General features: G+C 33.9%; 2 protein-coding genes across 2 annotated transcripts in view; one reads left to right on the top strand and one right to left on the bottom strand.

Moving 5' to 3' along the window:
- Positions 1-6976, top strand: part of LOC111049196 (paramyosin, long form) — a 51315-nt gene extending 44339 nt beyond the window's left edge. Inside the window, exons 14-18 of the mRNA XM_039430846.1 lie at positions 694-822; positions 1677-1841; positions 3190-3396; positions 4349-4549; positions 5917-6976. Of these exons, the coding sequence (XP_039286780.1) occupies positions 694-822; positions 1677-1841; positions 3190-3396; positions 4349-4549; positions 5917-6114 (900 nt within the window). The 3' untranslated portion in view covers positions 6115-6976. The remainder of the gene's footprint in view (positions 1-693; positions 823-1676; positions 1842-3189; positions 3397-4348; positions 4550-5916) is intronic.
- Positions 6977-12692: 5716 nt separating this feature from the next.
- Positions 12693-25968, bottom strand: LOC120351930. Its single transcript, XM_039430844.1, has 5 exons — positions 25939-25968; positions 23583-24437; positions 21925-22090; positions 16501-16578; positions 12693-14248 (listed from the first exon to the last, which is right to left on the bottom strand). Exons 2-5 carry the CDS (start codon positions 24392-24394, stop codon positions 13943-13945), a joined length of 1362 nt encoding a protein of 453 aa, XP_039286778.1. The 5' UTR covers positions 24395-24437; positions 25939-25968; the 3' UTR covers positions 12693-13942.
- Positions 25969-26510: the final 542 nt, after the last annotated feature.

The raw sequence follows: 26510 nt of genomic DNA, 5'->3' as shown, positions 1-26510 counted from the left end.
CCACGTAGTAAAACTGTCTTCAAAACATTCAATTTACTTTTGTAAAACATTTCAAGACAGCCGAAAATACTTCAATATTAACTTTTTAGTGAGGGCTATCTTATTAATCCATCTTGAAAAATTCAATTATCCTTTTTTAAAAACTTTTCTTCATGTGTTTCAACATATTAAATGACATTTTCAAGTGTTTGTTTTTTGTTTCAATGTGGAAATTAGTGAAGAATTGGGAAGTCGCACATAACCTTTATTTGTACAATTTATTTTATGAAATTGGGATGAAAAGAAGTGTTGGACTGTAGTCTGTTTCTTTGTCCTTAAGTTGATTGTAAATGATAAATAAATAAATAAAAGCATTCAAATTTTCAATTCCAAGATACTTCAATACTTTATACAATACGAAAATATTGATTGATCAAATAACAGCTCAATTGGATATGTAATTCACAAGATAGCATCTTCATAGATTCTTTAATTTAAACGTAGGGTCTTTTGAGGGTACTGTATGTAGTTGTTGTTATTCTGTTACTGATCATCTGAGCCTTGATCATCACTTCTGAACCTTATTATGAGTTCAATCGGTGATTATTATACCAAGCGACACTAACAAAAAACAAAAACATTATTTCATGAGATTGAATATTTAAGTTACGGTATTCTTTATATGAGATATAAAGCAAATGAATATTTTTGCAGGAACTGCAAGGCCACTACGATGAGACCCAGAGACAGCTGGCTGTTACCCTTGACCAGTTCGGAATTGCTTCCAGGAAGGTCCAGGCTCTTACTGCTGAACTTGAAGACATCCGTGGAAACTTCGAATCTGTGAGTGGAGACTATCACTATTAACTTAATATCACCTCAACACTTGCAAGATAATTTTGCTTTGAATGATCTATGTACAGTACATATGTATACTTCAAGTCTTTCTTATGTTTGTTTGAATGATCAATGAGGTATCTCAAAATTTGTAATTACTTACCATATTGCCAATTACAGTGTAGACAAAACATTAGTTTTGAACATTGTAAAAGTTCAATGTCAATGACCTTTGTGGGAAGTAAATTAAACATATAGAAATATCAATGAAAAATATGAAAAACCATTTCTGATGTTCTTTACAAAATATTCAATTTTTTTTAAATTTATAGTGGCATATAATTTTTATAAAGAAAACTCAGTAAAATTGATATAAAAGGATTGAGTATCTTCTTGATTTTACAACATCCTGTATGAAATACATAATGTGTATACAACATCCTATATGAAGCGAACTGTGACGTTTCAACACATCGTGAATTCGTGTGCTGAAAATGTCTATACATTTCTCAATCTTGTAATAAAAATGCTTATTGCAAAATTGAAGATATTTTTAGTTCACTGTACACCAAATGTTCTTTGATTGGAGGATATGAATATTATTTTGTATCTGCACCAATTAGACATACATGTCATACAAATGATACTTGAAGAGATTATGCCATATACTGTGAAGTTTCATTATAATTTATCCTTCTGAATTCATTATTCTATTGCATTTTATAATCAAATCAATTCAACTCACTGTTAATTTCAATTATCTACTACTGAATCCATTATTCTAACGCATTTTCATAATCAAGTTGATTCAACTTTCTGTTATTTATGAATGTGTTTTAACATATGGGCGTCGATTGTAGGCGATGAGAGCCAAGCGCCAGGCTGAAGTGTTGTACGAGGAGTCGCAGTCCAAGATCAATGAACTCACCACCATCAACATCAACTTGTCAGCCACCCGCACCAAGCTCGAACAGGAACTCTCGTCCATCGCCGCTGACTACGAGGAAGTCACCAAGGAGCTCAAGGTACAAATCTATTTCAACATTCGTTAAAAGGAATGGTCTGTGCTAACTCATGAAATTGCCGTTTATCACCCCCAAATCCAAATTATTGTTCATTTATGTAACAAACATTAGTAGATAGAATGCTAAGGCAATCCTTGTGTCATTTTTTCTTCCAAATTTAAGAGATGACAGTTCAAAAAGTAGGTTAGGCTTTCTTCACTTGACCAATTTTAATTCATATTTGTTAAATTTGATCTTATGGGAAAAGATGCTGTGGTATTTTTCCATAATCGAAAGAATGAGACGTTGATGTCAATATTTGTTCAAAATCGAATAAAATTACAGAAACAGGTTTCATTACAACACCTGCCACATTTTTAGCTGAATTGATTTTTTTTTGTTTGAGGAACCTTGAATGTTCCTGTTATGTTATGGTTCCTCAAACAATAACCATCAACATTAGTTCAGCTGGAGTTGTGGCAGGTGTTGCCATGAAACCTGTTTCTGTCATTTAAATTGATTTTGAACAAATATAGTGATATTGACAACATCAACGTCTTATTGTTTCAATTTAATATCAAACTGTTTACTCCTATTCCAAGTTTCATCATTCAACCTCATCAAATCAGGCAGCCTCACAGTCTCAACTCAGGGGTTGTGTAATAGAATATTTTCCAATGATTCAACTGTATTATATGCAAATGTATTCTTTATTATTTATTCATTCATACAATAAGTAGTACATCATCGAAATTATAGGGAGAGGAAAAATAAGTAACCTTATGCTATTCCTCTCCCAAATTTAGATAATCGGACCCTTATCTAGGTCAAGTCTTGTAGTTCTTCACTTCATAAAATTTAAAAATATTGGTCATTGTATTAGAAGAATAAATCCCATTTCAATAGGATAGATTTGTAGATCCCATTTCTATATAGATCAATATGAATACGATATCATGTGAATACGATACGTACACTTAATTATATCATATTAACACTAAATATGAGACCAAAACTCTAAAACCTTAGAGAAAAGATAGCCCAAGAGGATATCCCATGGTATAGGGCGTTTATGCTCTAATTTTCAATGTTAACTCAAGCTGATAGTCATATTACTTATTTTTCTTGAAGCTATGTAATCTCATACTGTGCCATTCTTACACTCTCACCCGGCCATAACAGTAATAATAGACAGTAGTCGACTTGAGTTAACAAAAATCGGCTTGAAATTTGGAGCACAAACTAGCTATATTATGGGATATCTTCTTATGCTAATATGAATCTATTTAATATGATATTTATTTTTTCTCTATGATAAACCTACTAAAACTAACTTCAATCATAATCATGATTGGTATTTTGGTTGCAGATCTCCGATGAAAGATACCAGAGAGCGCAAGTTGAAGTGAAACACGTGATGGAGAGCCTGCACGAGGAACAGGAGCGCGTCATCAAGATCGAAACAATCAAGAAGTCGCTGGAAATTGAAGTGAAGAACCTGTCTGTCCGTCTGGAGGAAGTTGAAGCCAATGCCATCGTCGGAGGCAAGCGCATCATCAGCAAATTGGAAGCTAGGGTGAGTTCATCACAAATCAAAACTCAACACTCATCAATACAAATAAACTGCGTTATAATCCAAAAGTTATCATTCTGGAAAGCCAATACTTCATAAATCTATGATTTATGTTGAGTTTTTTGAGTTTGAAAGAAGGAGTGTCTGACTATAATCATAAAAGATCTGTAGTTTTTCTATACTATTATAAATAAAACGTTGAGATAACTTCTTAGATAGTATTCATTGAGAGTAAGATTAATGTTAGTGGATGATGAGAGTGAGAGTGAGTAATCATTGTAGAATCTAAATGTTACCATTGCTTTTCATGATTGGGAAAAGAATGTGTCGAAGATCAGAATGACTGCTCCACTAGCGGTTTTTTCTCCAAGTTCTCAAGAAGCTAGCAGCTAAAGATGCTATTTTTCTAGAATAATATTTAAATTCAATCTCGTGATTTTTCTTTTCAGATATGAATTTGTTCCAAAATCAGTCTACATACTCTCCAGGAATTGAGAAATTGCAAATTCACCAACACCATAGATACCGTATATGTCGATACCGATATTATAAAAATATCCTAGTAACAGTACCATAATATATGAAACGGATACACGAGTCCATAGAAAAGGATGGAGAAAATCGTTCATCTTTAATTAATGTCAGAAGTATTATTGATTATGATATTACAACGTTTCTATCTACTCACTTCCGTTCTAGTACGGTATGAGTGCGGAAAAGTTATTGACTTTTAATAGCAGAAGTTTAATTGAATATGTTTTATCATTAATTATGAAGTTTCCCGTACTCAGAGTAGTTTTGTTCCTTTAAACTACTTGTTCAGTTGGAATTTAGAGTCAATTGGCCGTTTGCTGTGATGTACTTACTGGTAGACTATCATCGAACATAGTGTTATAATATTTGACTCTTGTTACATTATTGTTCAGTTGGTGATTTGCTCATTTTTGTGTTTGAGATCCGTGATCTGGAACTGGAATTGGATGAGGAGAAGCGAAGACACGCTGAGACAGTGAAGATCCTGAGGAAGAAGGAGCGCACAGTGAAGGAGATCATGATCCAGAACGAGGAGGACTCGAAGAACATCACACTCCTCCAGGAGAGCTTGGACAAACAGACCCAGAAGGTCAACCTCTACAAGAGACAGCTGCAAGAACAGGTCAGACAGATACGTCCTTGCACACAGCCAGTTATAAAAATCACGCTTGAGATCAAAGTTTCATATAGTTTATCTGATCAAGCTTAGTGAATGAAATTACTCTTTGATTTTCAATGATGCATATCATTGAACAATAGATGAATTAGCATTAAATTCATACATCATCAAATTTTGACATTTGAAAGATCAATGACGATAATCGAATGTATCCTAATTTAAAAAGACAGATCTTATCGTTCATAAATGTTGAGAGAACTGATAGGTCAGTTACACACTTGATATGTTTTTGGACGTACGATATGTTGCCGTCCTTATAAATTCTACCAGATTGAATGGAAATTGACAAAAACATGATCACATCATATATGTTTATCAATTTATGCTCAATCTAATAGAATTTATAAGGATGGCAAAAAATCATACATCCAAAAATCTATGTGTGTGTTGTAAGTAACTAGACATACAGTGATATTGTAACAACATCTAGAATTTCATCAACTTCTCGCTATGTAATAAAATTCTCACAAGCCTTAGATGATTCATACGCTATTCCTGTATGCCTATTCTTAGTCAAAACTCACTACGATCAGATTTAGGCTTATGTAATTAGTTGATTATGGTTTATGTAATAGTGGTTTATGTAATGATTTGTTAATTAATTTATTCATTGAAATTTATTATTTGTAAAATTTGGGATGAACCATCAGGCATTTGACCAAAACTGATTCTATCTCTAATTTAAAATATAATATAATTAGTCTAGAGGCTATTTTTTTAAAATTCACTATCAATTTACTCATAATTTGAAGTAATAATCATCAGCTGAAATTTTTAATTCAAAGTTCAATTGCATTCTTAACACGACATCAAATCACTAAAAAATAAAACAATTTATAAACATATTAAACTAGCACTGGAACTGATCATAATATGTTTTATTTATTTATTCAATTTTCTAAAATAAAACAACTTCCAGAAAAGTTCCACAGGCTTAAGCCCAAAATGGTTCCATTTCTAATCTACACGACAGTCCAAATGTAGCTAGGTTATGTGCTACTATCACAAATTTGAATTACTCTCTGCATTTAAGGATTGTGTGGCAGAGAGGACCTAGAGTCCTAACTCCGCCCTTAATAAAGGCAATTGATTAATCAATCAATCATTTTACAATCCAATACAAACAAAAAACACAAATTGTTAAATTTGAAATAATTCTAAAATGAGTTAAATCAATTACAATCTATTAAAAAGGATCAAACTTTGAAGAAACTAAAATTTTGAGACCAAAAATCAAACACATTATACAAACAAATCAAGGCTATCACATTAAACATTAGATAACAATTGTTTTGTTTTGTGATTGGCAGGAGGGCATGTCCGCACAGAGTGTGACCAGAGTGCGCCGCTTCCAGAGGGAGTTGGAGGCCGCCGAGGACCGGGCTGAGTGCGCCGAAAGCAATCTGTCGCTGATCCGCGCCAAGCACCGCACCTTCGTCACCACCTCCACCGTGCCCGGCTCACAGGTCTACATGGTCCAGGAGTCCAGGACCTCGGAGGCCTTCTAAGCCTCAAACCTCCACCACTCAAACATCGCTTTCAAATACCATCGCTCAGCATTTATTTGCCGCCGCCGATACTACATTTATTTTATCATACGGTGAATGTTCAGCTGCGCTTTTGCGGGCAGGTTCCTCTAATTGAAAACAAATTTGTTCTCACCTATTTAAAATGTTCAACTGAAACGATCTGAGAAGACTGTAACATCTTCAAGGTGAGGATTAGATATATTTTTCTTCAAGATGAAAAGAAAATATTGTATCATTCTACTAAAATTACGTTCTCTAAGGCTTATGTATTTCATGCAAGATTATGAATAAGTTCTCAATGGATTCTGTTTTCATACAGATTCAAATTGCTAAGATAAATTTAATAATATATTTAGTTGAAATTTTAAGGTTAAAGTCAAAAGTTTTTATAAAATCTTGTAAAGTATGCTGGGCCTTGGTATGAAACAGAAAACATTCAACCAATACAAACGCTTTATCTATAAGAATAAAATGAAGAGTGTAGAAACCGCTTGCGTGCGGGCCCAGCAAGTTCTCTTAGGTATTTCCTTTGAGTTCATAATCAGTCTGTGAATGCATCAAGTTGGATTGATACTGTGAACATGTATTTTAACTTTCACTCTACACTCTTTCCGTTGAAAAATCTTCAAAAAAATTGCAAAATTAGTAAAATGGTTTGTAACATTGTTTGGTTGGAATAGTATAGTGGGAAGTTTGGATTGCATCATCTTAGTGCTATATTTTATTACGCATAAATTTATTGATATTACATATTTGTAATAGTTTAAATATTATCTAATGCTAACTGAAGATGTATGCCTTCTTTGAAATTTATGAATAAAGGATCACATGTTACTATCCATTGTCATCTTTACATTATTACCTCCTCCACTAGATATTAGAACATTATTATTAATTTCAAGTCTCATTAGAAATATATATATATATATATATATATATACTGCAGTTTTCTGCAGTAAAAAAATTGTCTGTGCTCGGTTGAGAAAGGAGATTCAGTCTCCGAAAATTTTCCCCCATTTATAATGTAAGTTTTCAAGTGTTTTCAATCTATTTATATCGTGTCTCCTGTTTTAATTTATATTACAAAGTGATAGGAAATAAGCATAATTCATTCTAATTTGCACTCCTAGTATAGTAACTTATTGCCCCCTGTGGGTTGGGGGAGCTTTGAGTCGAACATCGTACTCAAAAATGTGTTAAAAAACAGAATTAACCCACAGTATCCCTACTTGTCGTAGGAGGCGACTAAAAGGGACCCCAAGGCAACTCTAGAAGTTGTCTTGCCTTCAAACCAACAGGATCTTCCCCATCAGGGCAGTTTCGGAGGGGCAAAAAGAAAAACTCAAGAGACCAGAGATGGGTGAAACTCCAGGCACAAATGCGGTCAAGAGGCTGAGTCGAGGGTGACCAGGTGCCCTAGAGGCAATTTGGCAATCCCTCCTTCAGCGGAAGGACCTACAAAAAAGCCAGGAGTGGAACTCACGTAGGTCACGAGTTTGTGGGTGGAGAGGCCAAAACTCACCACTTCTCAAAGAAGGACGGCCATTCAGGCAGAACTTCTTGGGAGAGGTGAGGCTTTTGACCCTGCGAAGTTTCAAAGGGGCAAAAAGTAAAAACCCAAGAGACCAGAGATGGGTGGAACTCCAGGCACAAATGTGGGTCAAGAGGCTGAGTCAAGGGTGGCCGGGCGCCCTAAACCTAGCTCCGCAGTGCAGGCTGGATGCTTGTCTGACTCGGACTAGGCGCTGAGACAGCGAATAATAGCAGCGTATTTATATGTATTCCTTTATTTTTTTGACAAATAGTCCTTGACGATTTCCTATACTCTTTAAAGAGTCTCCAGGGAGAAAATTTAATCAAATCAAATCAAATCAAAGCGTTGGTGGGAATGCGAGCGGCCGCAGTAACATCTTCCACCCAGCAATAGTCGGCGTAGTTCCGCCTAGCGGACAGACGAAAGATCAATCCAGTCGGTTATTTGATCCTTCCAGCCAGGCTCAGCCAAGCAGCCGAGACAATAGAACAATGGAGTGGCGGTCCTATTCGCGTTCATCAGCAGTTTTCTTTCTCACGATTATTTTGATTTGTGTGTTACCTATGATCAATAATAACTCCAGTCACCAGTAAAAAGTTTCCAGAAACGTGGTTTACTACCATATTAATGACTTTTCATGATGATTTTCAATTATTTGAAAACATTGTTAACATTCTGAGCCTTCAGGCTAAACTTGGGGTCTTCCGGCAACCGTTAACAGTCATCCTGCAATGCGGCCAAAACACTTCCAAGCCAGACACCCATCTCAAATGACAACAACGCCAAGCTGTGAGAAACCATCCTGCACTGCGGCGCTAGGTTAAAGGTAACTTGGCCGCCCCTTCCTCAGCGGAAGGACCTTCAAAGAAGGCCAGGAGTGGAACTCACGTAGGCCACGAGGACTAATCAGTCTGAAGAGACTGCCAAGCATATCACACTGGATTGCGACAAGCAACCAGGTGATGAATGGGATGTTAGTATAGGGAAAAACTCCTGGTTCTTGTAAAGGACACAGGTATTGATTTGCCTTACTAACATACTACTTGGGAACACAATAAGCTTCGGTTGACGTGTGGGGCTCTTTGAACCTTTGGATCCTTGAATCCATCATTTCAAAAACATAAACAATATTAACTTATTAGTAACAATCAACTTATTGTATTGTAATTATTCTACAATGAACTCTAATCCCTAATATGCAGACGTGATACACTGAAAATTTGGGAACAAATAAAGTTAGAATTCATACCTGGGTTATTACCATTAAACTTAGAGATCTTCTTGTTAGGATCTCTCACAAGTACTAAGCCTCTGAGGAATGTAATGACTCATTGATTGACCGAACGAAGTGAGGTCTAAGATTCAAGTCGACGGTTTGACATTTCTCTTAATGTTTAAATGTTGCGCATTTACGGCGAAACGCGGTAATAGATTTTCATGAAATTTGACAGGTATGTTCCTTTTTAAATTGCGCGTCGACGTATATACAAGGTTTTTGGAAATTTTGCATTTCAAGAATAATATAAAAGGAAAAAGGAGCCTCCTTCATACGCCAATATTAGGGTAAAAATCAGACTGTAGAATTATTCATCATAAATCAGCTGACAAGTGATTACACAGATGTGTGGAGAAGCCAGTCTATCACTGTCTATAGTTTCAATCAAAGACATTAAAGAGGTAGGTATGCATCTTTAAGCTGGGTTTACACAAAAGTTATTAAAAAAATGGTTGTAACTTAATCCTTATAGATTCTATTAGATTGAACGGAAGTTGACAAACACATATGTTCATCATGTGTATGATAAGTTATGTTCAATCTAATATAATCTATGAGGATTGAGTTTTTTTAATTAAATTTAACATTTTTTTAATAAATTTGGTCTAATCGCAGCTTTAAGGTCTTTGGTTTCAATATTTTGTTTTGCAGTCATGGTATTATTATGCGTGCCCATCTGTATCAATATTCTCACATTCGAAAAAACTAATTTAATAGGTGAATAAAAATAAACAAATGAACTAAATAATGCTGGAGAAATTATAATATTTTTGATTCTAAAAAATTAATTTTCATCAGATAGATAGATCATCACGGAACTGGATGAATTATATCATATGGAATACAAATTCAAACGTGAACTGAGTTTGTTAACATTTAAAACAGTTGACATCAGGTACTTGTGGATGAGAATACTGCGTGAGGTCTACTGTTCACAGAGCTACTAGTATCCGAAGTTTTCATTTTCTTCCAGAAACAATGTTAGATCTTAGTCTTCATAATTAAAGTAGAAAGTAAAGCTGGAATAATCATCCTGCCGATATGTAGAAGAGAGAACTACAATAGATAGAGCTCCAACAATAGATTGCTGAAAGCAATAAAATAGCTGTTAAAAATAAAAACTTCGCTTAACATTAAAAATTAGTACTCTACATATTGTAGGAGAAAAGCTGGAGCTCCATTCGAAAAGAAACACGAATTGTATGTTTCTCAAAAAGTTTCAATCAGATGATTCATTCTTTGTTTGACATCATCCTTCAGGTTCTCCTTCTACGAGGGTAATTTTTTCAACCTCCGATTATCTTAAAATAAAAGACGAATGTATATAAAAGATAATTCTTTCTCTAGAAATTACTTACACTTATTATGATTATTCTTCAACATAATTGCCGTGAAGATTGAGGCATTTGTCGTACCAGTGGACCAGCCTACAAAAACTGTCTTCATAAAATGCTGCTATGCCAAATGAGTTCAAGTGGGTTTTGACGTTGTTTTAAAGCTTCTCGTTAGTTTGGATGCTTGATGTCTTAAGTTAGAAGAAAAGGTATAAGTTATTAGTGGGAAGTTAAGTTAGTTAGAAGAGAAGGAATAAGTTATTAGTGGGCAAGTCAGGTTTGTTTGGTGGGTGATTATCTCATTTGATTTGCTGGAGGAGCCGTTTAGTTGCACCAGCACTGTGAGTGCCGAGTTATCATGGATCACAATGATTCCGGAAGTCATTTCAACTGACATACTTAATTTACCGACGCCATTCACACACAATATCATCACTCGTAACGTTTCCTGCGTAAACTTGAATAATTATTCTTTTGATTTATGCTGATCTATTGCCTTTTGCTTTCAAAAATGGATAATACTAGGCAACTAGCACTTAGCGGGAGACTCAATTAAGGCGGCAATGTTTCGGGGTCCACAACTCAACAACAATCTGGCCGCACCGATCACAGGGAATTTGGTGGGGATGACGACATGCTGTTCACTTCTGTCAAAATCACCCGCTTGTCTGTGTCTTATGAGGTTAAAAATATGATCCTCGTACAGTACTGTACTACCTAATTCCTAACTGAACGGACACTTCAATTCAAGATAGAAATTCCAGTAGAAGTGTATCCAACAGACTCTATCAAGAACCTTCATTAGAATTGAAAGAACGAATAAAATGTTGTAGATGGTTATTACTGTTCCGCCTTTGTTGGATTGTCACTAAAAACATGTGTGCCTACATTATTTGTTGGATTGTAAAAATAGAGCAAAACAAGATTGTGATAATATATACATTTATTTGAAGCTTTAAAACCAGAAGTAAAATATATTATTCTTATTATAAGTAATCTGATCACATCAGAGGTGTACTGAAAAGCCAAGTGAATTTCATCACTAAATACAAAACATGCAGAATGAATATGATTATTGAAACATGTTACTAGACTTCTATTATTTGATAATTCTATCACCGAATAAGTGAAAATGAATCAATTTTAAATTTACTATTTCATTATTTCCAACTCAATAAAGTATAAGAATTATTATTAAAGGTATAAAAATATATAATAGACAAAAGCTTTAAGTTTATTACAAATAATAACTTGGAACCACATCATAATTAAAAAAGTCTTAATTTCTTCAACAGTCTTAGATTATTGAAAAACATCAATAAACTGTCTATTATGTACCTAGTTATATTGGTACGCGATTCTCAAAACGCATATCTCTTCATCCTATAGTGAGGTTCATGTTATAATGGCAGTGGAAAAGATAGGACATCAGCGTTGCCGATTCTCTGTGTTGCCACTACTTTCTATAGCATTCGCAGTAAATCCGATATAATTGAATGAGTGTTAGCTAGTTCTCACTACTTTTGATAGCAGTTGCTATGACGTTGACAAATTTGCTATGAAAAATTGTTTTTTGTTAAATTTTTGACTAGAAGCTACTATTAGTGTTCTATAACACTTGATTATCCAATGTACGTTCTCATTTATTTCATTTTTGTATTATTTATTAGTATAATGTTGAGTTCATTGAAACGGTTTGATATATTCATGTGCGGGTTTCGCCATTAATTTTTTATTGAAATTCTGTATCAAAATCATGTAAAAACATGATCACGAAAATTGAAAATGAACTTGGATTCAAAATGAAGCTGGGTTCGAAATTAAGTTGTATCCATATGACGAATCCAAGACGGATTCGACAAAAGTTTCGAAGCGACAGAAAGTAGTTTTTTTTTTCAATTGGAATAGGATCCCTATGGAACCTTCTGTCATATCATACTTGTAGAAGAGATATTTAGCTGTTTCCATAATAATTCTCACCAACTCTGTATAATTATAAGTTGCGGATTTCAGAGATCAATACAACAGTTCATGAGCGAGTTCTTCAACCCAGGGGGTCGCTAGTATTAAAATTGATTATGCTTGTTAATAATTACCTATAATTATATTTCATTAGTCAATAAAATGTATTTTCAATGTTGACTGTATGTTCAATGTAATTGAGATTGACTATTTTGGTATTGGTTTTATATCCTACATGGTCCATAAACATGTTATAACGTTGTGGAGCTAGAAGAGGATAGAGCAATCTGCTTTGTCTAATGACAGACAAGGAAAGCAACACTTGAGAAGTTTAAGTGCCGGGCCCTGTACAAAAAAGTCAGCTCATCAAGAGCCAGGTTATTTAGCTTGTGAAGTGCAAGTCTGCAATATAGGGTATTTCTAGTTGTTTACCGAAAATAGTAATAAAATATTTCAAGATCAGAAGTATTTATTCATAACTGAAAAGGTATTCGGATATAGTTATTGTTATTCATAACTGAAAAAGTATTCGGATATAATTATTGAATGATAGAATCAAGCCAAATCGGGAGATGTTAATCAACATGTTAATTTAGGTTTCAACTTAGTTTCAAGGTTACAGTAAAATTCGTGAAGAATGTGATTCTCAAATGGAATTACCTACATGACAAAGGATGATAAAATTTTATATGAGAACCAAAGAACAATATCTCATGCTAGATAATTTGTTTATGATTAATTATAAATAACTATTATACCATTGATCGGCATCTCAAGTAATCAAAACCTCTGTGATAATACACTACTTATATGAATATGAAAGATTTGCAAATAATATATCAATATCAATCGTATTCAGTAGTTGCAATTAAAATATGACTGAAGAACAGACTCATTCTATATAGAAGTGAAAACAAATCACTCAATTTTATTAGGACATAGTGGAGCGACGAAGGTGCAGGGTAGGAGAATAAGATGAAAAGAAGAGGGCAAAAGAAGGTAGCTGAGAATGTTGAAAATAATGAATCTGCTTCCATCTACCTTCTACCCTACTTTTGCCTCTCCACTACTGTATGTCCAGACACATTTGAATACATTACTATTCAACACTATCAGCTACCTTTTCAGCTCCAAAGTGTTTTGACCGTTACTCTTTAGGGCCGTGAACTTTAGTACTCTTTTATACAGAGTTAATATCAGAAGGATTAATATCAGTGGTAGTATAGTAGGTACATGTTTTCATTCACTATAGTAGTTCAAACTTATATTAATGGGAGAACATTGAATAAGTTCGAATCATTGAATTATATATATATAGATAATTCTAGTTTTAGACGGTATAAGTTTTTCAAGATTACATTTCACAAACAAGTTAGTTTAGAGTAACATAAAATTTCTCTCTCCAAGTTTTGCAAAAGATTCCTAACTATTGAGCTCCAAGCACAGAAAAAGGAAAGATTGTTCCTTACTCCGTGCTCCAAGTAATCAAGTTTATAAGACATTCATTTCTAAGATCACAATAATCTATTGATAAATAAAACTAAACTAATTCAAAATAAATGAGAGAAATATTTCTTAGTTTGCAACACCTACATAAAATTAATCCTAATAAGTAGCTGAGATTATGCATTATGTTCGGCAAATGCAAGTTTAATATCGACATAACTAAATTTTAAAGTTAACTGAATTGTCACATGAAAACTATGAAGATTCAATTTCGGGCGACCTTATGTATTTGTCAAGCTCTAGCAGAGTATACTTAGTAATGCAATCGAGAATCCATTTTTCACTAATTCTAAGTACATTATCACGTTGACGAGGCTCGCCGCCAACCAAGATGTCGGCCACTCGGCTGTTGCTGGTGACTGAGCCACCGAACTGCGTAATCAGCTCCTTCATATCACCGATGGGTGGCTTCGACGATGGACTCACGTACATGCGACCGCAGTCCTTGAACAGATCCAGCGAAAAGTACTTGCCAAACGCTTGGCGGTCCAGGCGACACATCTGAAATTATATTAAAAAACTACTGCATCAAACTGTAAAAAATCAGTATTTTTTATTTATTCAATGGTACAAAAAACACAAATCAATAAAATTATTAGGGAGGGACCAACAGACACATTCCAGAACTGTTCCTTTTCCGAATTTTTATTCATACACCAAGTCCAAAAAGTAGATTATGGTTTCATTCATTATTGAAACAAATTGTGTGATTTTGCTCATATTGAATTGCTGCCTTAATTTAAATCCTAGGAGGGCGAAGTTAGCTCGCAGCCGGCCCTATCTTACACTCAACTCTCATATTAATACAAGATACACTAATATAGTGTTACGGGTTTCTACACTAATAAAACACTTGAGGCGATTTATACTGATTAGATTTATTACTTACAACACTATAACACACGGAGTTAAACTAGAAACAACTAGAATCTGATAACTACCTAATAAATCACACAGAATTATCACAAGCTTATGTTATCTGATATAAATAACTGTTCGAGAATAACTCTAACTTTATCACTAGTCTGTCACGATAAGAGAAGAAAAGAGCAATAGCACTGTAGTTTGTCAACTGACTCCCCGACTGCAACTCACGCTATTTATAAGACGGGCAGAATCATCCAGAGTCGCGGCAAACGTTCGACCAATCACAGTGCATGGAAAACTCCAGAAGATTTAAGATCGCGCCCGCAATTGGTCGAAGGCTCCCCTCACCAAAACCCGAATACACTAGAACGTTCCGGAAGCCCCCCTGCTTCCCCGCGTCAACACTGCTTCCGCTGTGCTGTCCACCAGGAACCCCTCGTCTCCTGCCATCCTTCTAAAGGATTCATCCATAACAATAGGATATTGACTTACAGCAATGTCTGGGAATTTTTGTCAGAAAACTGTTTTGTGAGTTTAGAGTAAACTACCCATACCATTAGTAAGATTCACGTTTCAAAGTCAGTGGATTTCATAGGAGAGGATTGTTAGCACTTTTCTTTTACCGCCATTTATAGTAGACAGCTGTGATTCATTTCAAGTCATTCCGTGATATCTGATCTAATCTAATATTAATTGTTGATTCTTATTAATAATAGTATCTCTATATTATTATCACTAATATTAATCAATTGTATCTCTAATATATAGGGTGTAGCAGAGAATCAGGCTATTTGGCAAGCACTGACAGTCTATTGTTGTCGAGATTGGGGAACGCGACTACCGCCATCTTGTAGCTCCTGCCTTACCATTTATATATTGGGCATCAGCTAATCCACAGTGAATGCACGATATGCTTCTTCACAGTGTCAAAGTCACAGTCTCATCAAGGGCCATCATTTCTGAGTACGAAAATGAATGTTTTTCAGTTATAGTGAATACTCTGTTCTATGTTTTATACATATCTTCCTTCAAACTCAATCAGCTTGTAATCCTGATTACCAGGACATGTTCTTAAAACAAGATAGTGCTGCCTGCTACATATAAAGAGATTCAATCACTGTTCCCTGACGAGATTCACATCATACTGTGACTTTGACACTGTGAAGACACTTTTCGTGGATTTTCTGGTGCCCAATACATGAATGGTGAGGGAGGAGCTATATGATGGCGATAGTCTTGTACCACTACCACGAAAGCAATAGACTATAAGATTGCAGAGTTCTTAGATCGCCCAATCCACTGCTGCACTCGATATTATATTCATCAAGATGAATATCTCGATATATCATGTCCAAATATATGATGTCCTAATTGAATAATAAATTTGCATGATTAAAATTAAATATTCTGATAGCTCATTGTATTTCTATAAATAGCCTAAAAACATTTTGTCAACGTTGCGGAGTTGGAAAAGGTTGGAGCTATCTGCTTTCTCTAATGACAAACAAGCACAGCAAGCCAATGCTAACCAGATGCTGGCTTTAGAGCGTGCATCTTACTCTATAGATTCAAATAGCTAAATAGGAACTATAGAAGAAAACAGGATAGAGTAGTAATTTAATGAAGAAAAGAATTACTGAGTGACACACACATGACTTACGTATTAATACAAGATTCAATAATAGTTTTTTGATGTTTCTATGTTAACTCTAATGATATTTGTTATTCAAAATGAAAAAAAATCAATATAAGATGACGAGTTGAAGTTTTTGTATTTAGGTTTTTTTTCAAAGGGTCCGTTTGCAAGATAAGTTTAGGAAACTATTCATAATTAAATGTTCATAATTATTCATAATTAAATATTCAATAATCTTGAGATAGCTTACTTTGACTGCTGGAGAGAAGTGTGTGAATTCATACGGCTCCTCCAACAACCATTTCTTAGCTTCCAAACTATTCACCACCTGAACATAGGAAAATTTAATGAATTAACAATAAAAATTACATTACCGTCACACATCTAGATTACAATCACCAAAGATTATCATAAACAAGTGAATCAATAATTACTGTATTAAGTCTAATCCGTATTAAATTGATTGTACTGAAACGTCAAGCATTCTTCTAAAAAATCATATTTAGTTTATAAAACCATAATTATTTGTACATTATGCCTTCTACAATAACTTTCCGAACTTTGAATGAACATCGTGTCAATACTTATTGAATACGTCAATCACCTCAGTATTATTTTGTATATTAATTGTAATTAAATAATATGCATTTGAATATGTTAAATATGTTTGAATATGCATTTAAAAATTGGGAAAGATACTTTTGTTTCAACAGCGTTATATAGATCTCCATCACACTTGGACTTGACAGAATTTCTCATAGATCTGAGGCAGATTTTGGATGATAATGGAAAGTATTTTCACATCGTTCTAGGAGATTTGAACATCAACACAAAAGAACCAAATCAGCACAGGCAACTAGAAGACTATGATAATCTACTCAGTGAATATGGATTCCTACATTGTATAAAGCAGGCAACTCATATTGGAAATTATAGCGCTTCATGTATAGATCATATTCTGATAAACTTTAAAAAAGATATAATACCAATAGTTTTCCCAAATTTTATTACAGATCATTTTATAACTATTCTCAGAACACAGAAGAAAGCCCTACAATGAAAGTATTGATTATAATAAACTTTCATTAGCACTAACGAATGAGACCTGGAATTCCGTGTACCTGCAGGAATGCGCTGAGAGTGCTTTGGAGAGAATGATAGAAATACTGAAGAAATACACAGAAAAATGTAAAGTTATTAATAGAGTATCGCACAAAAAAAAGAAAAATTAAGCCTTGGATTACAAATGGATTAATTACATCAATAAGGAAGAGAGATAAATTACACAGACAAGCAGCGAATCTACAGCTTAGAGAGTATTATAGAAGGTACAAAAATCTATTAACAACTGTAATAGAAAATGCGAAGAAACAATATTTTTCAACGCGATTTGAAACTTCCAGCAACTCTAAGCAAACAAGGGAAGTAATAAGAGAAATAACTGAAGTGCAACGGTCAAGAACACAAATCCACCAAATCAACTTGGAAGGGAGAGAATTGAAATTGGGAGATGATGATAAAGATATGGCAAGTTCTTTCAATGAATTTTTTATTAGTATTGGATCAAAACTGGCCCAGGACATTCTAAATAGCGATTGTAATGGCGCAGATGAGCATGCGGCAGCTGATCAGATAGTCTGCCGGTCATTATTCTTTACACCTGTCAGTGAGGACGAAATGATAAAAATCATAAATAGTCTTGAAGCTAATAGTGCACCTGGACTCGATAATTTAAAACCAGATTTTTTTAAACAGAATAATACTATACTTGCCAAGCCTTTAACACATATTGCAAACAGAATTTTTGAGGAAGGTGTTTTTCCACAGTGTCTTAAGGAAGCTGTCATTTGTCCAATCTTCAAAACAGGAGATAAGAAAGATATGAATTGCTACAGATCCATATCATTACTCAGTACATTATCAAAAATTTAGAAAAGTGTATCAAGACAAGACTGATCAGCTTTCTTGAAAAAAATAATCTTCTAACGCCAAACCAATATGGTTTTAGATCTAGTCGCAGTACAAATGATGCTACCCACCATGTGACCACTCAGATTGCCAATAAAATAAACACTGAAGAGAAATCATTAGCAGTATTCTTAGATTTAAAGAAGGCTTTTGATACGGTGTCACATGACATTCTTCTTTCAAGGCTTGATAACTATGGAGTAAGAGGAGTCGCATGGAATCTGTTCAAGAGCTACCTATCAAACCGAACACAATGTGTCAGAGTCAATGGATGTATAAGCAACAAGCTGACTGTAAAGTTTGGAGTGCCACAAGGAACAGTACTAGGACCAATTCTTTTTCTTCTCTACATAAATCCATTATGCAACATGGAAATTAATGAATCAATCACCACTTTTGCAGATGACACTGTTCTACTGTTCTCTGAACCGACCTGGGAGATGATCTGGAGAGAAGCCGAGACTGGACTTCAGAGGGTGTCTCGCTGGTTGAGTGAAAATCTGCTAACATTGAACCATGAGAAAACCTTCTTTCTGACCTTTTCGGCAACTCAACATGAACAGCCAACAGGAGATGAGATAGTAATTAAGAATCAACAGAATAACACTTGTAATGTAGCCGATTATTTGACATGAATTTTCACAATCCGAGAGCTTCCATTGTTTAAAAATTAAAAGTGTCGACGACGGTGAAAAATCATGACAAGTAAAATTGGAATGAAAAATGTATGCCTCTAGGCAGTCGGTTACGAGGACGGGACCTGGAACTATCTACAGCAAATAATCGGGCCCGGCTCTACCCCTCTGTTCCGAGACACCATATTCCTGGTTCAGTGAGTTGCAAATATTATCAATTTTATTATTATATATTATTCATCTTTTTTTATTGAAGGCAAATCCTGTAATTATTCTATTGTTTGTTTAATAAGTTTTCTTAATATTATTTTATTTGAATTTCCAGTTTAATTTTGAGTTACAATTCAATTAAATCGATTACTTAGTTCTCAAAAATATAATCTGTTTTTGTTTATTCTTTTAAAATGTAGTTCCTTTCTCACGAGTTATAGAGTTAGATCAATTTAACCTCTCGCAAGCCAAGCGATTCCCCCATTATAAATTGTTACCATAATGTCTAGGGATGTTCTCAAAACCCTATAATACCATCTCAATACCATACATAATATAACCCCAATTTCCATTATAATAATTACCCCATTACACACTTCATACACAGTTCACAAGAAACAGTCACAGAAATACCTGGGAGTTACAATGGACTCTTTTCTGCGCTGGGATCATCATCTCAATGAATTATGCGGGAGACTGAGGAAGACCATCTACAGATTCAGGATTCTGAGGACACTGGTCGACAAGGGATGTCTAAGAGTTATCTACTTCTCTCTAGCACAGTCCCTCATGCTGTATGGAATTGTAGGATGGGGAGGTACAAGCTTCTTGCACATCAAACCATTCCTCAGGGTACAGAAGCTGATCATGAGGGTCATCAACAAGAAGCCTCCACGCTATTCATCAGACCAGCTATTCAATGAGTTTGACGTGATGGATCCAAGACAGCTTTACTCCAAGGAGATACTATGCAAATTACACAAGAACCCAACAACATTTCAAAACAGAAACCACAACCACAACTCCAGATACAGGAATCTTCTCATCACCAGTGTTGCAAGGAAGGCACTATACCAGAGACATTTCAATCATTTAGCACCAAAATTAAATAATCTACTTCCTGCAAACTTTAAACAGATTAATCATCCTAGAAAGTTCAAAACAATAGTACACAATTGGTTGATGAGCAAAGGAAGACAGAACATAGAAAACATTATTTCAAACAACAACTAACCACCTAATGACTTACTAAACACTAACTAATTAATAATACGCACAAAAAAAAAACAAACAAAACCTACTCTAGAACATGATACGCCATAGTGGAGTAGGTCAATTTCCACACAGAAAAAAACTAAACAAGTAGAGGACACATTATACGAATTTTTTTGTAACTAAATGTAATTGTAATCTATCTAATATTTTGTGTAATTGATGTTGTATTTTTAGTTTTTTGGGGAATAAACATTTATTTATTATTTAATTAATATAAACAGGGAAACGATAGATTTTGAATGTTCCAGTTCGCAACTCTGCAGAGTCGGAGATGTTAAAATTTTGCACAATTCTTGTGAACAGAATATTCTATCCTCAGTGTAGTATAAATTGGAAATGGGACAGTTTTGGGCATGAGCCTGTTGTGCCTTTCCTCATGTTAAGTATTCGTACACAATGTGATAGATAAATAAATAAACACATTGTCTTTTAGTAATAAAGGGCCATTGGACTGGTTTGAAACGTGCAATAACGGTAAAAGCATTTTTTAATGTGATAAAAACTGCCGTACAAAGAATATTTTAACGGCATTGGCACATCTGACGTCATGAACTCCCTGAGGAGATATCTCAAGCAAGTAAACAGTAGACATACGAAACAATACATGAGCTAAAGGAAAACATTTAAAATGAAATAATAATGTTAAGAGAAAATTTTGGAATTCCAATTGTAGGATCATGATTGGAATGATGAAAACATGCATTTTCATTGGTAATTTACTTGTTTTATGAATTTATTGGTGGAAAAGACATAATTTCAAAATTTCAGTTTCTCACCCATAACGGCGTGTGAACGCCAATTGTGAATACATCATAAATGACACGATGGATACATGTCACTTCATTAGTAATTCACTGGGTTTATGAATTTATTGCTGGAAATTACATTATTTAATAATTTTCACCAACCACAGGCTGTGAACACCGAATGTGAATACATCTTTCCGATGCCATCGCTAACAATAAAGAGTTTTTTTTCACAAGAGACTCCTACTTGCAAACAAATTTTTCATAATTTAGCAAGGAGTACTGTATTTTTGTTTTGACCAATTATAGTGATTCATAATTTTGTATGATGGTAACAAAATTCATTTTGTTTTGTTAAATCCTAGTTGGATAAGTTCATTATCTACAAAATTTTAAATAATGTAAAGTGTCATTTATGATGATGTCAAAATAAAAGTTATTAGATTTGATTTGAGGTGCTTTTGGACATTTTGACTGTATGCACATTAATGGCATAATGTATGAATCATGTCTTTCCATCAGTATCCTACAATTTTTATAAAAGTTATTAGATTTGATTTATTAGTTATTTGATTTGAGTTATTAGTTATTTTGAGTTATTAGATTTGATTTGGGGTGCTTTTAGACATTTTGACTGTATGCACATTAATGGCATAATGTATGAATCATGTCTTTCCATCAGTATCCTATTATTTTTATGAATTTATTCGTTGAAATTAAACTGTTTAAAAATGTTTCAGTTTCCTGCACCACCCTGTATTTACAATTGTATACAATAATGTACTGAACAACATGTCACTCGTAAAAATGAATAAATACACACATGCATAACTTAAATAATCATCACAAAAATTATTCGTTATGAAAATCACGAATAATTTTGGTTTAATGTGATTAATATTCCAAAATAATTTTTAATGAGATCTGTGTACTAATCCAATCCATTATACTATCCATTTACCGGTATCAATAGTATAAAATTATCAATTTATTATTGAGTTATCAGATTATTAATTTCGTACTTGAAATGATGTGATTTCGCTTTATTTTCATACATACCCAATCATAGTGAACAATCCAGCAGCCTCTACCTATTCCTTTCAACAGATTGACCGTCCGATGATTTTTATGATAGGCAACCACATGAGTAGTATTGGCCGACACTTTGTTCTCCAGCTGGAATCCTCCCAATTCTTCTACTGCTTTTCTCACAATATCACTTTCACTGAAATTCAAAGATTTGATAACTTATTGAACATTCAGTTTAATTTATAATTCGGGTGGTTCTTAGTGAATAGAAGTTTTTATTAATTTTAACAGAAGTTATATACTAAAACAGAGAAGGAATTAAAGTTATTTATTGATTGGAATAACTTATCTTTTGACATGTGTCGTATTTAACAAATCAAATATTCAATTTGACTTTTTAATTGAAAATTCGAATAAGAGTTTATAAGAGTTAAATGAGAGCTTGTTGGAAGGAAGTAGCCAACACAAAAATGAATTAAAAACTTGATAATAGTGTTTCAGTTGATATTTGAGCGTCTCTTGATTCAATCTAGGTCTACATGGTAAGCGAAATTTAATCAGAGTTTTTGAATGTATCAAATCTAAGGAAAATAGCCAAACAGAATACAAAACCTGAGACGAAAAAGATTAATTGCACACCTCAGACTAACAAATCTATAAAAGAAAATGACAGAATAAGATATTTTTTTAATGGGGTTAGGTAGTGTGTTAGTAATGGAAAAGTTGATAGCATAAATGCGGATGTCAAGATAGCTGATTAATCATACAAGTTTGATGAGAATAGAGCGCATATGTGATATGTAGCGTGTAAGCATGGAGATTTCTACTACCTGAAAATATTGTAAAAATGAAACACAAACAAATAGGTATGAAACACTGGACAAACGATGAGCACATAATGAAAGGAAACAGTACAATGCAGAGTTATCTAAGCAATTATTAAAAAAGAGAAAATACTTGAAATAATTTTATTTATTTTCATGAAGTATTGTAAATATTTCTGTTCCTTACTCGTTTGTACTGCAGTATGATACTGTACATGATTTTATGTAAGATGTCTTCTTGTATTATTATTGTAACTTTTGCACACTATAATCCGTAATACTGATGATATGAGTACTAGTTTTATTAGCACTAGTTTTAATCATAAATAGCTGGAATGAAAAAACATAGTACACATGATAAGAGACGCCAATAACCAATGGAATAAATTTTCGGAAACAGCTTCTACAAATTTCAAGTAAAATTATAAAATTGTGATTTTTTTACTAGAAATCGACAATGGGCTCACAAACTCATAAAAGGATTTGTATGGTTTGGTTATTTGTAGTAGTGAAATCAAAATTGTACACGAAGCTCAAACTGTAGTAATATTGAAATATTTAATTGTGGTATAATGTATCGGGTCTTAGTTGATTTGATCAAGATTGATAGATTTGATCTATATAAAATCATAGTTAATTGAATTTGGATACAGTGATTGGACAGTTTAATACACTATATTCCAAATTGCCAAAATAAATATGGCATGAAATATTTATCGATTAGGAGGTAGTTATTCCTGAATATAATTAGTATGATGTGTAGTAGGGTAACTCGAGTGATTTTATATTTTATCAATATCAGTACAGAACACCTATGTCAACTAACCAAGAATTATAGGCAAAATAAATCAAGTGTTAACTTACTTTGAATGCATTCCAGTACAAACGATTCCACTGGGAGTTTTGCGTTTTTGGGAAGTACTCTTCGGTAAAAAGAATACCGAAGAACTTCTGCGGGAACAGTTTGCCTTATCTTTGACTTTTTGGCCTTGATTATCTTGTTTCTCTTCATTAACATTCTCCTTATTATCATCGTCATTGTCATCGTCCCTACGTTGTTTTTTTCTGGGTTGTGAAACTGCCTTAGCTTTCCTACCCGTTTTCGGCGTTCTCAGTTTATGGTATTTCGTGGTGTAATTAGGCGAAGGAGCCATGTCTCTCTCGTTATCCTGCTTTTCACTATCATTTACATTGAAGTCGATTGTTTTGGCTGCTTCTTTAGAGTTGCAATCGTCAAGGGGTAGCAGTTTTCGTTTTCTGATCGTTACATTGTTGAGTTGTGAGATAATAATTCGATCATCGTTTTTTCTATTGTCCATTTCCTTTCTTCTATCAATTCCTTTACACTCATTTCTGTTCTGAATATCAACTGGTCTCACATTTTCTTTGTTCATATCATTATCAACGGTCTTTTTATTATCGGCTTGATTGTTTTTGTCATAGAATTTGAGGAAGTTGGTTATGGCAACCTGTTGCTTGGCAGTTTTCTTGCTAACCAATCTAGCAGGCGCGCTCCTCCTGCTTGGCTCAGTGTCAGATGCTTGCGGCAAACTGCTATTGTCACTTTTCTCTTTGTCGTCAGTTTCATTATCTAAATCGGTGTCTGGAAATAGAAGTCTAGCTAAACGTCTACTTCCACACGAAGTCAGTTTGCAGTATTTCTGTATTTCATTCATATGATGCTTTACGTCTGTTTTGGCTTTGCGTGGTGGCAAATATCTGTAAAAATATTTAAAATTTCAAAATTATCATTATTATATATGTACCTTTATTATTCATATTGGAGATACCGATTATCTGATCGACTGCATGTTGGTATTAATGTGATAATTCATGAATTGTTACTGGTTTGATAACTGATTAAATTATATCTATTGGAGAATAATAAATATAATTTTGATACAAATAAGCATCTTTTACTTATAAGAATCTTTTCTTATTACACGACTTGGAAGCCTCTTAGAATAAAAAGCGTGGTAATGGTTAATCTGTGAAGAGGTGTTAATACAGCTGCTCCTAAGAGTAGAAGTGGTTCAATACCCTAAAGCCTAGAGTCACAACCCCAAAACTCAGGACAACTTACGCTTGGGTGGTAGGCTGAAATAACTTTGCAGAAACGCCACACTCTAGATTAATATAACTACAATAATTGAAGATTAATTATTAGTCTTATTCATTATTGAGCACTGAAAGATAATTGATTGAAATATACATTGAATAGTTCAACAGTGAATTAATTATTGTAAAACCTTTACTACTGAACTGCACCAATATTGAATAAAATAAGCATGAAACCTTCCAAATTTAAAACTAGGCTAGTAGGTAGTTACAATCTCCATAACTACAGTCGAACCTCTCTATAACGAACCTCCACTTAACGAAATCCTCTACACAACGAATTTTTACCTGGTCCCATGACATTTTAGAGTTTTGGCTGCTTATTTACCTCTATTTAACGAGTTTCGGACCTCTCAACAACAAAGTTTTCTCTTCACTTCAACATACAAAATGTAGTGTGTATAGGAACCAGACAGTCATTTTCAAGGAATTGTTTAGTTTCAGCAGAAAGGTCAATAGACTAAAAATAATGGCAATTCAGGTAGGAAGAATATAGAGTGGTAGACAGTCAATACAGGTTGAAAGACATGAGGGTGGTAGACAGGCAATACAGGTTGAAATACATGTCGGAAATTGAATGCAAGTTACTGGAAATGTAGAATTCCAAGAATTCATTCGTAGAGCAGGCTCTACTGGACTTTCTCATCCTTGCTTCTGTCACACATTTCAATTGTTAGAACTCGCCATTTATGAATGAAGGAACGGGAATGCTGGATTTCCCCATCCCCCCATCATTTGCTTTTGTCATACATTTCAATTTTGTAAAAAGTGTGACATTTCACAAAATGTCACTATCTACGTTCTTGATGTTATGTTTTATGTACCATATTCATTTAATTACTGCCCGTAATATATTATAAGATCATGCCAGTTTTCTTGACAGAGCAACCTCTCGATAACGAATACCTCTCTACAGCGAGAGAGATATTTTTTCTCGGAATAATTGACTTCGTTATACAGAGGTTCTACTGTATTTGGAGTACGTTCTGCAGCTTGTTTTTATCCATTTAAGACATTTGAATCTAGAGGATTGCACAGTTCTAATGTAACCTTCGAATGATTTCTATTTAATATTATAAAACAGATTGGACGAGACACTTACTTTTTCAGTAGATTGACAGAAACACAAATTAAAATACCTGAAATGACATTTTAAAAGTTGATAACTAACCATCCTAGACTTCATCCATGCTTCAGTTAGCCAACACGTTTAGGTTAGACCTACTCGTACCGGTATAAATAATATTAAAAGGTTATTTTAGAAGTATTTCCATTGAAATTACTTATTTTAAAAAGGATTTCTATTTCTCTATCATTTTTAAAAGAAATTGGAATAGAATACCTACCAAATAACTTAATTTATGTTGTTTTGACATTCAGCTTTTTAAATTAGCTGCCATTTCAGGTTTGTATAAAAATAAAAATCTGATCTGTTATGGAAGCAAATTTTTGAATCAAATTATGAAAAAATATATTTTCTTGATTAATCTGACATTAAATTGATTATTTTATCAAGGAAATGATAATTATTATTAGATCAAATTCAATGGGATGAATATAGTAACAGCTGTGTACAATCAGTAGCAAAATGGAGAGACTTGGCAACGTTTTTCTCCTATCTTTCTTCACTGCCATATTAACGTGGACCACACTATACCTCATGCACGAGAAGGA

The sequence above is a fragment of the Nilaparvata lugens genome, chromosome 6 (genome assembly GCF_014356525.2).
Source record: "Nilaparvata lugens isolate BPH chromosome 6, ASM1435652v1, whole genome shotgun sequence".
Classification (NCBI taxonomy): domain Eukaryota; kingdom Metazoa; phylum Arthropoda; class Insecta; order Hemiptera; family Delphacidae; genus Nilaparvata; species Nilaparvata lugens.
Note: the sequence above shows the minus strand (reverse complement) of the source record. Positions and strands in the feature narration are given on the sequence as shown.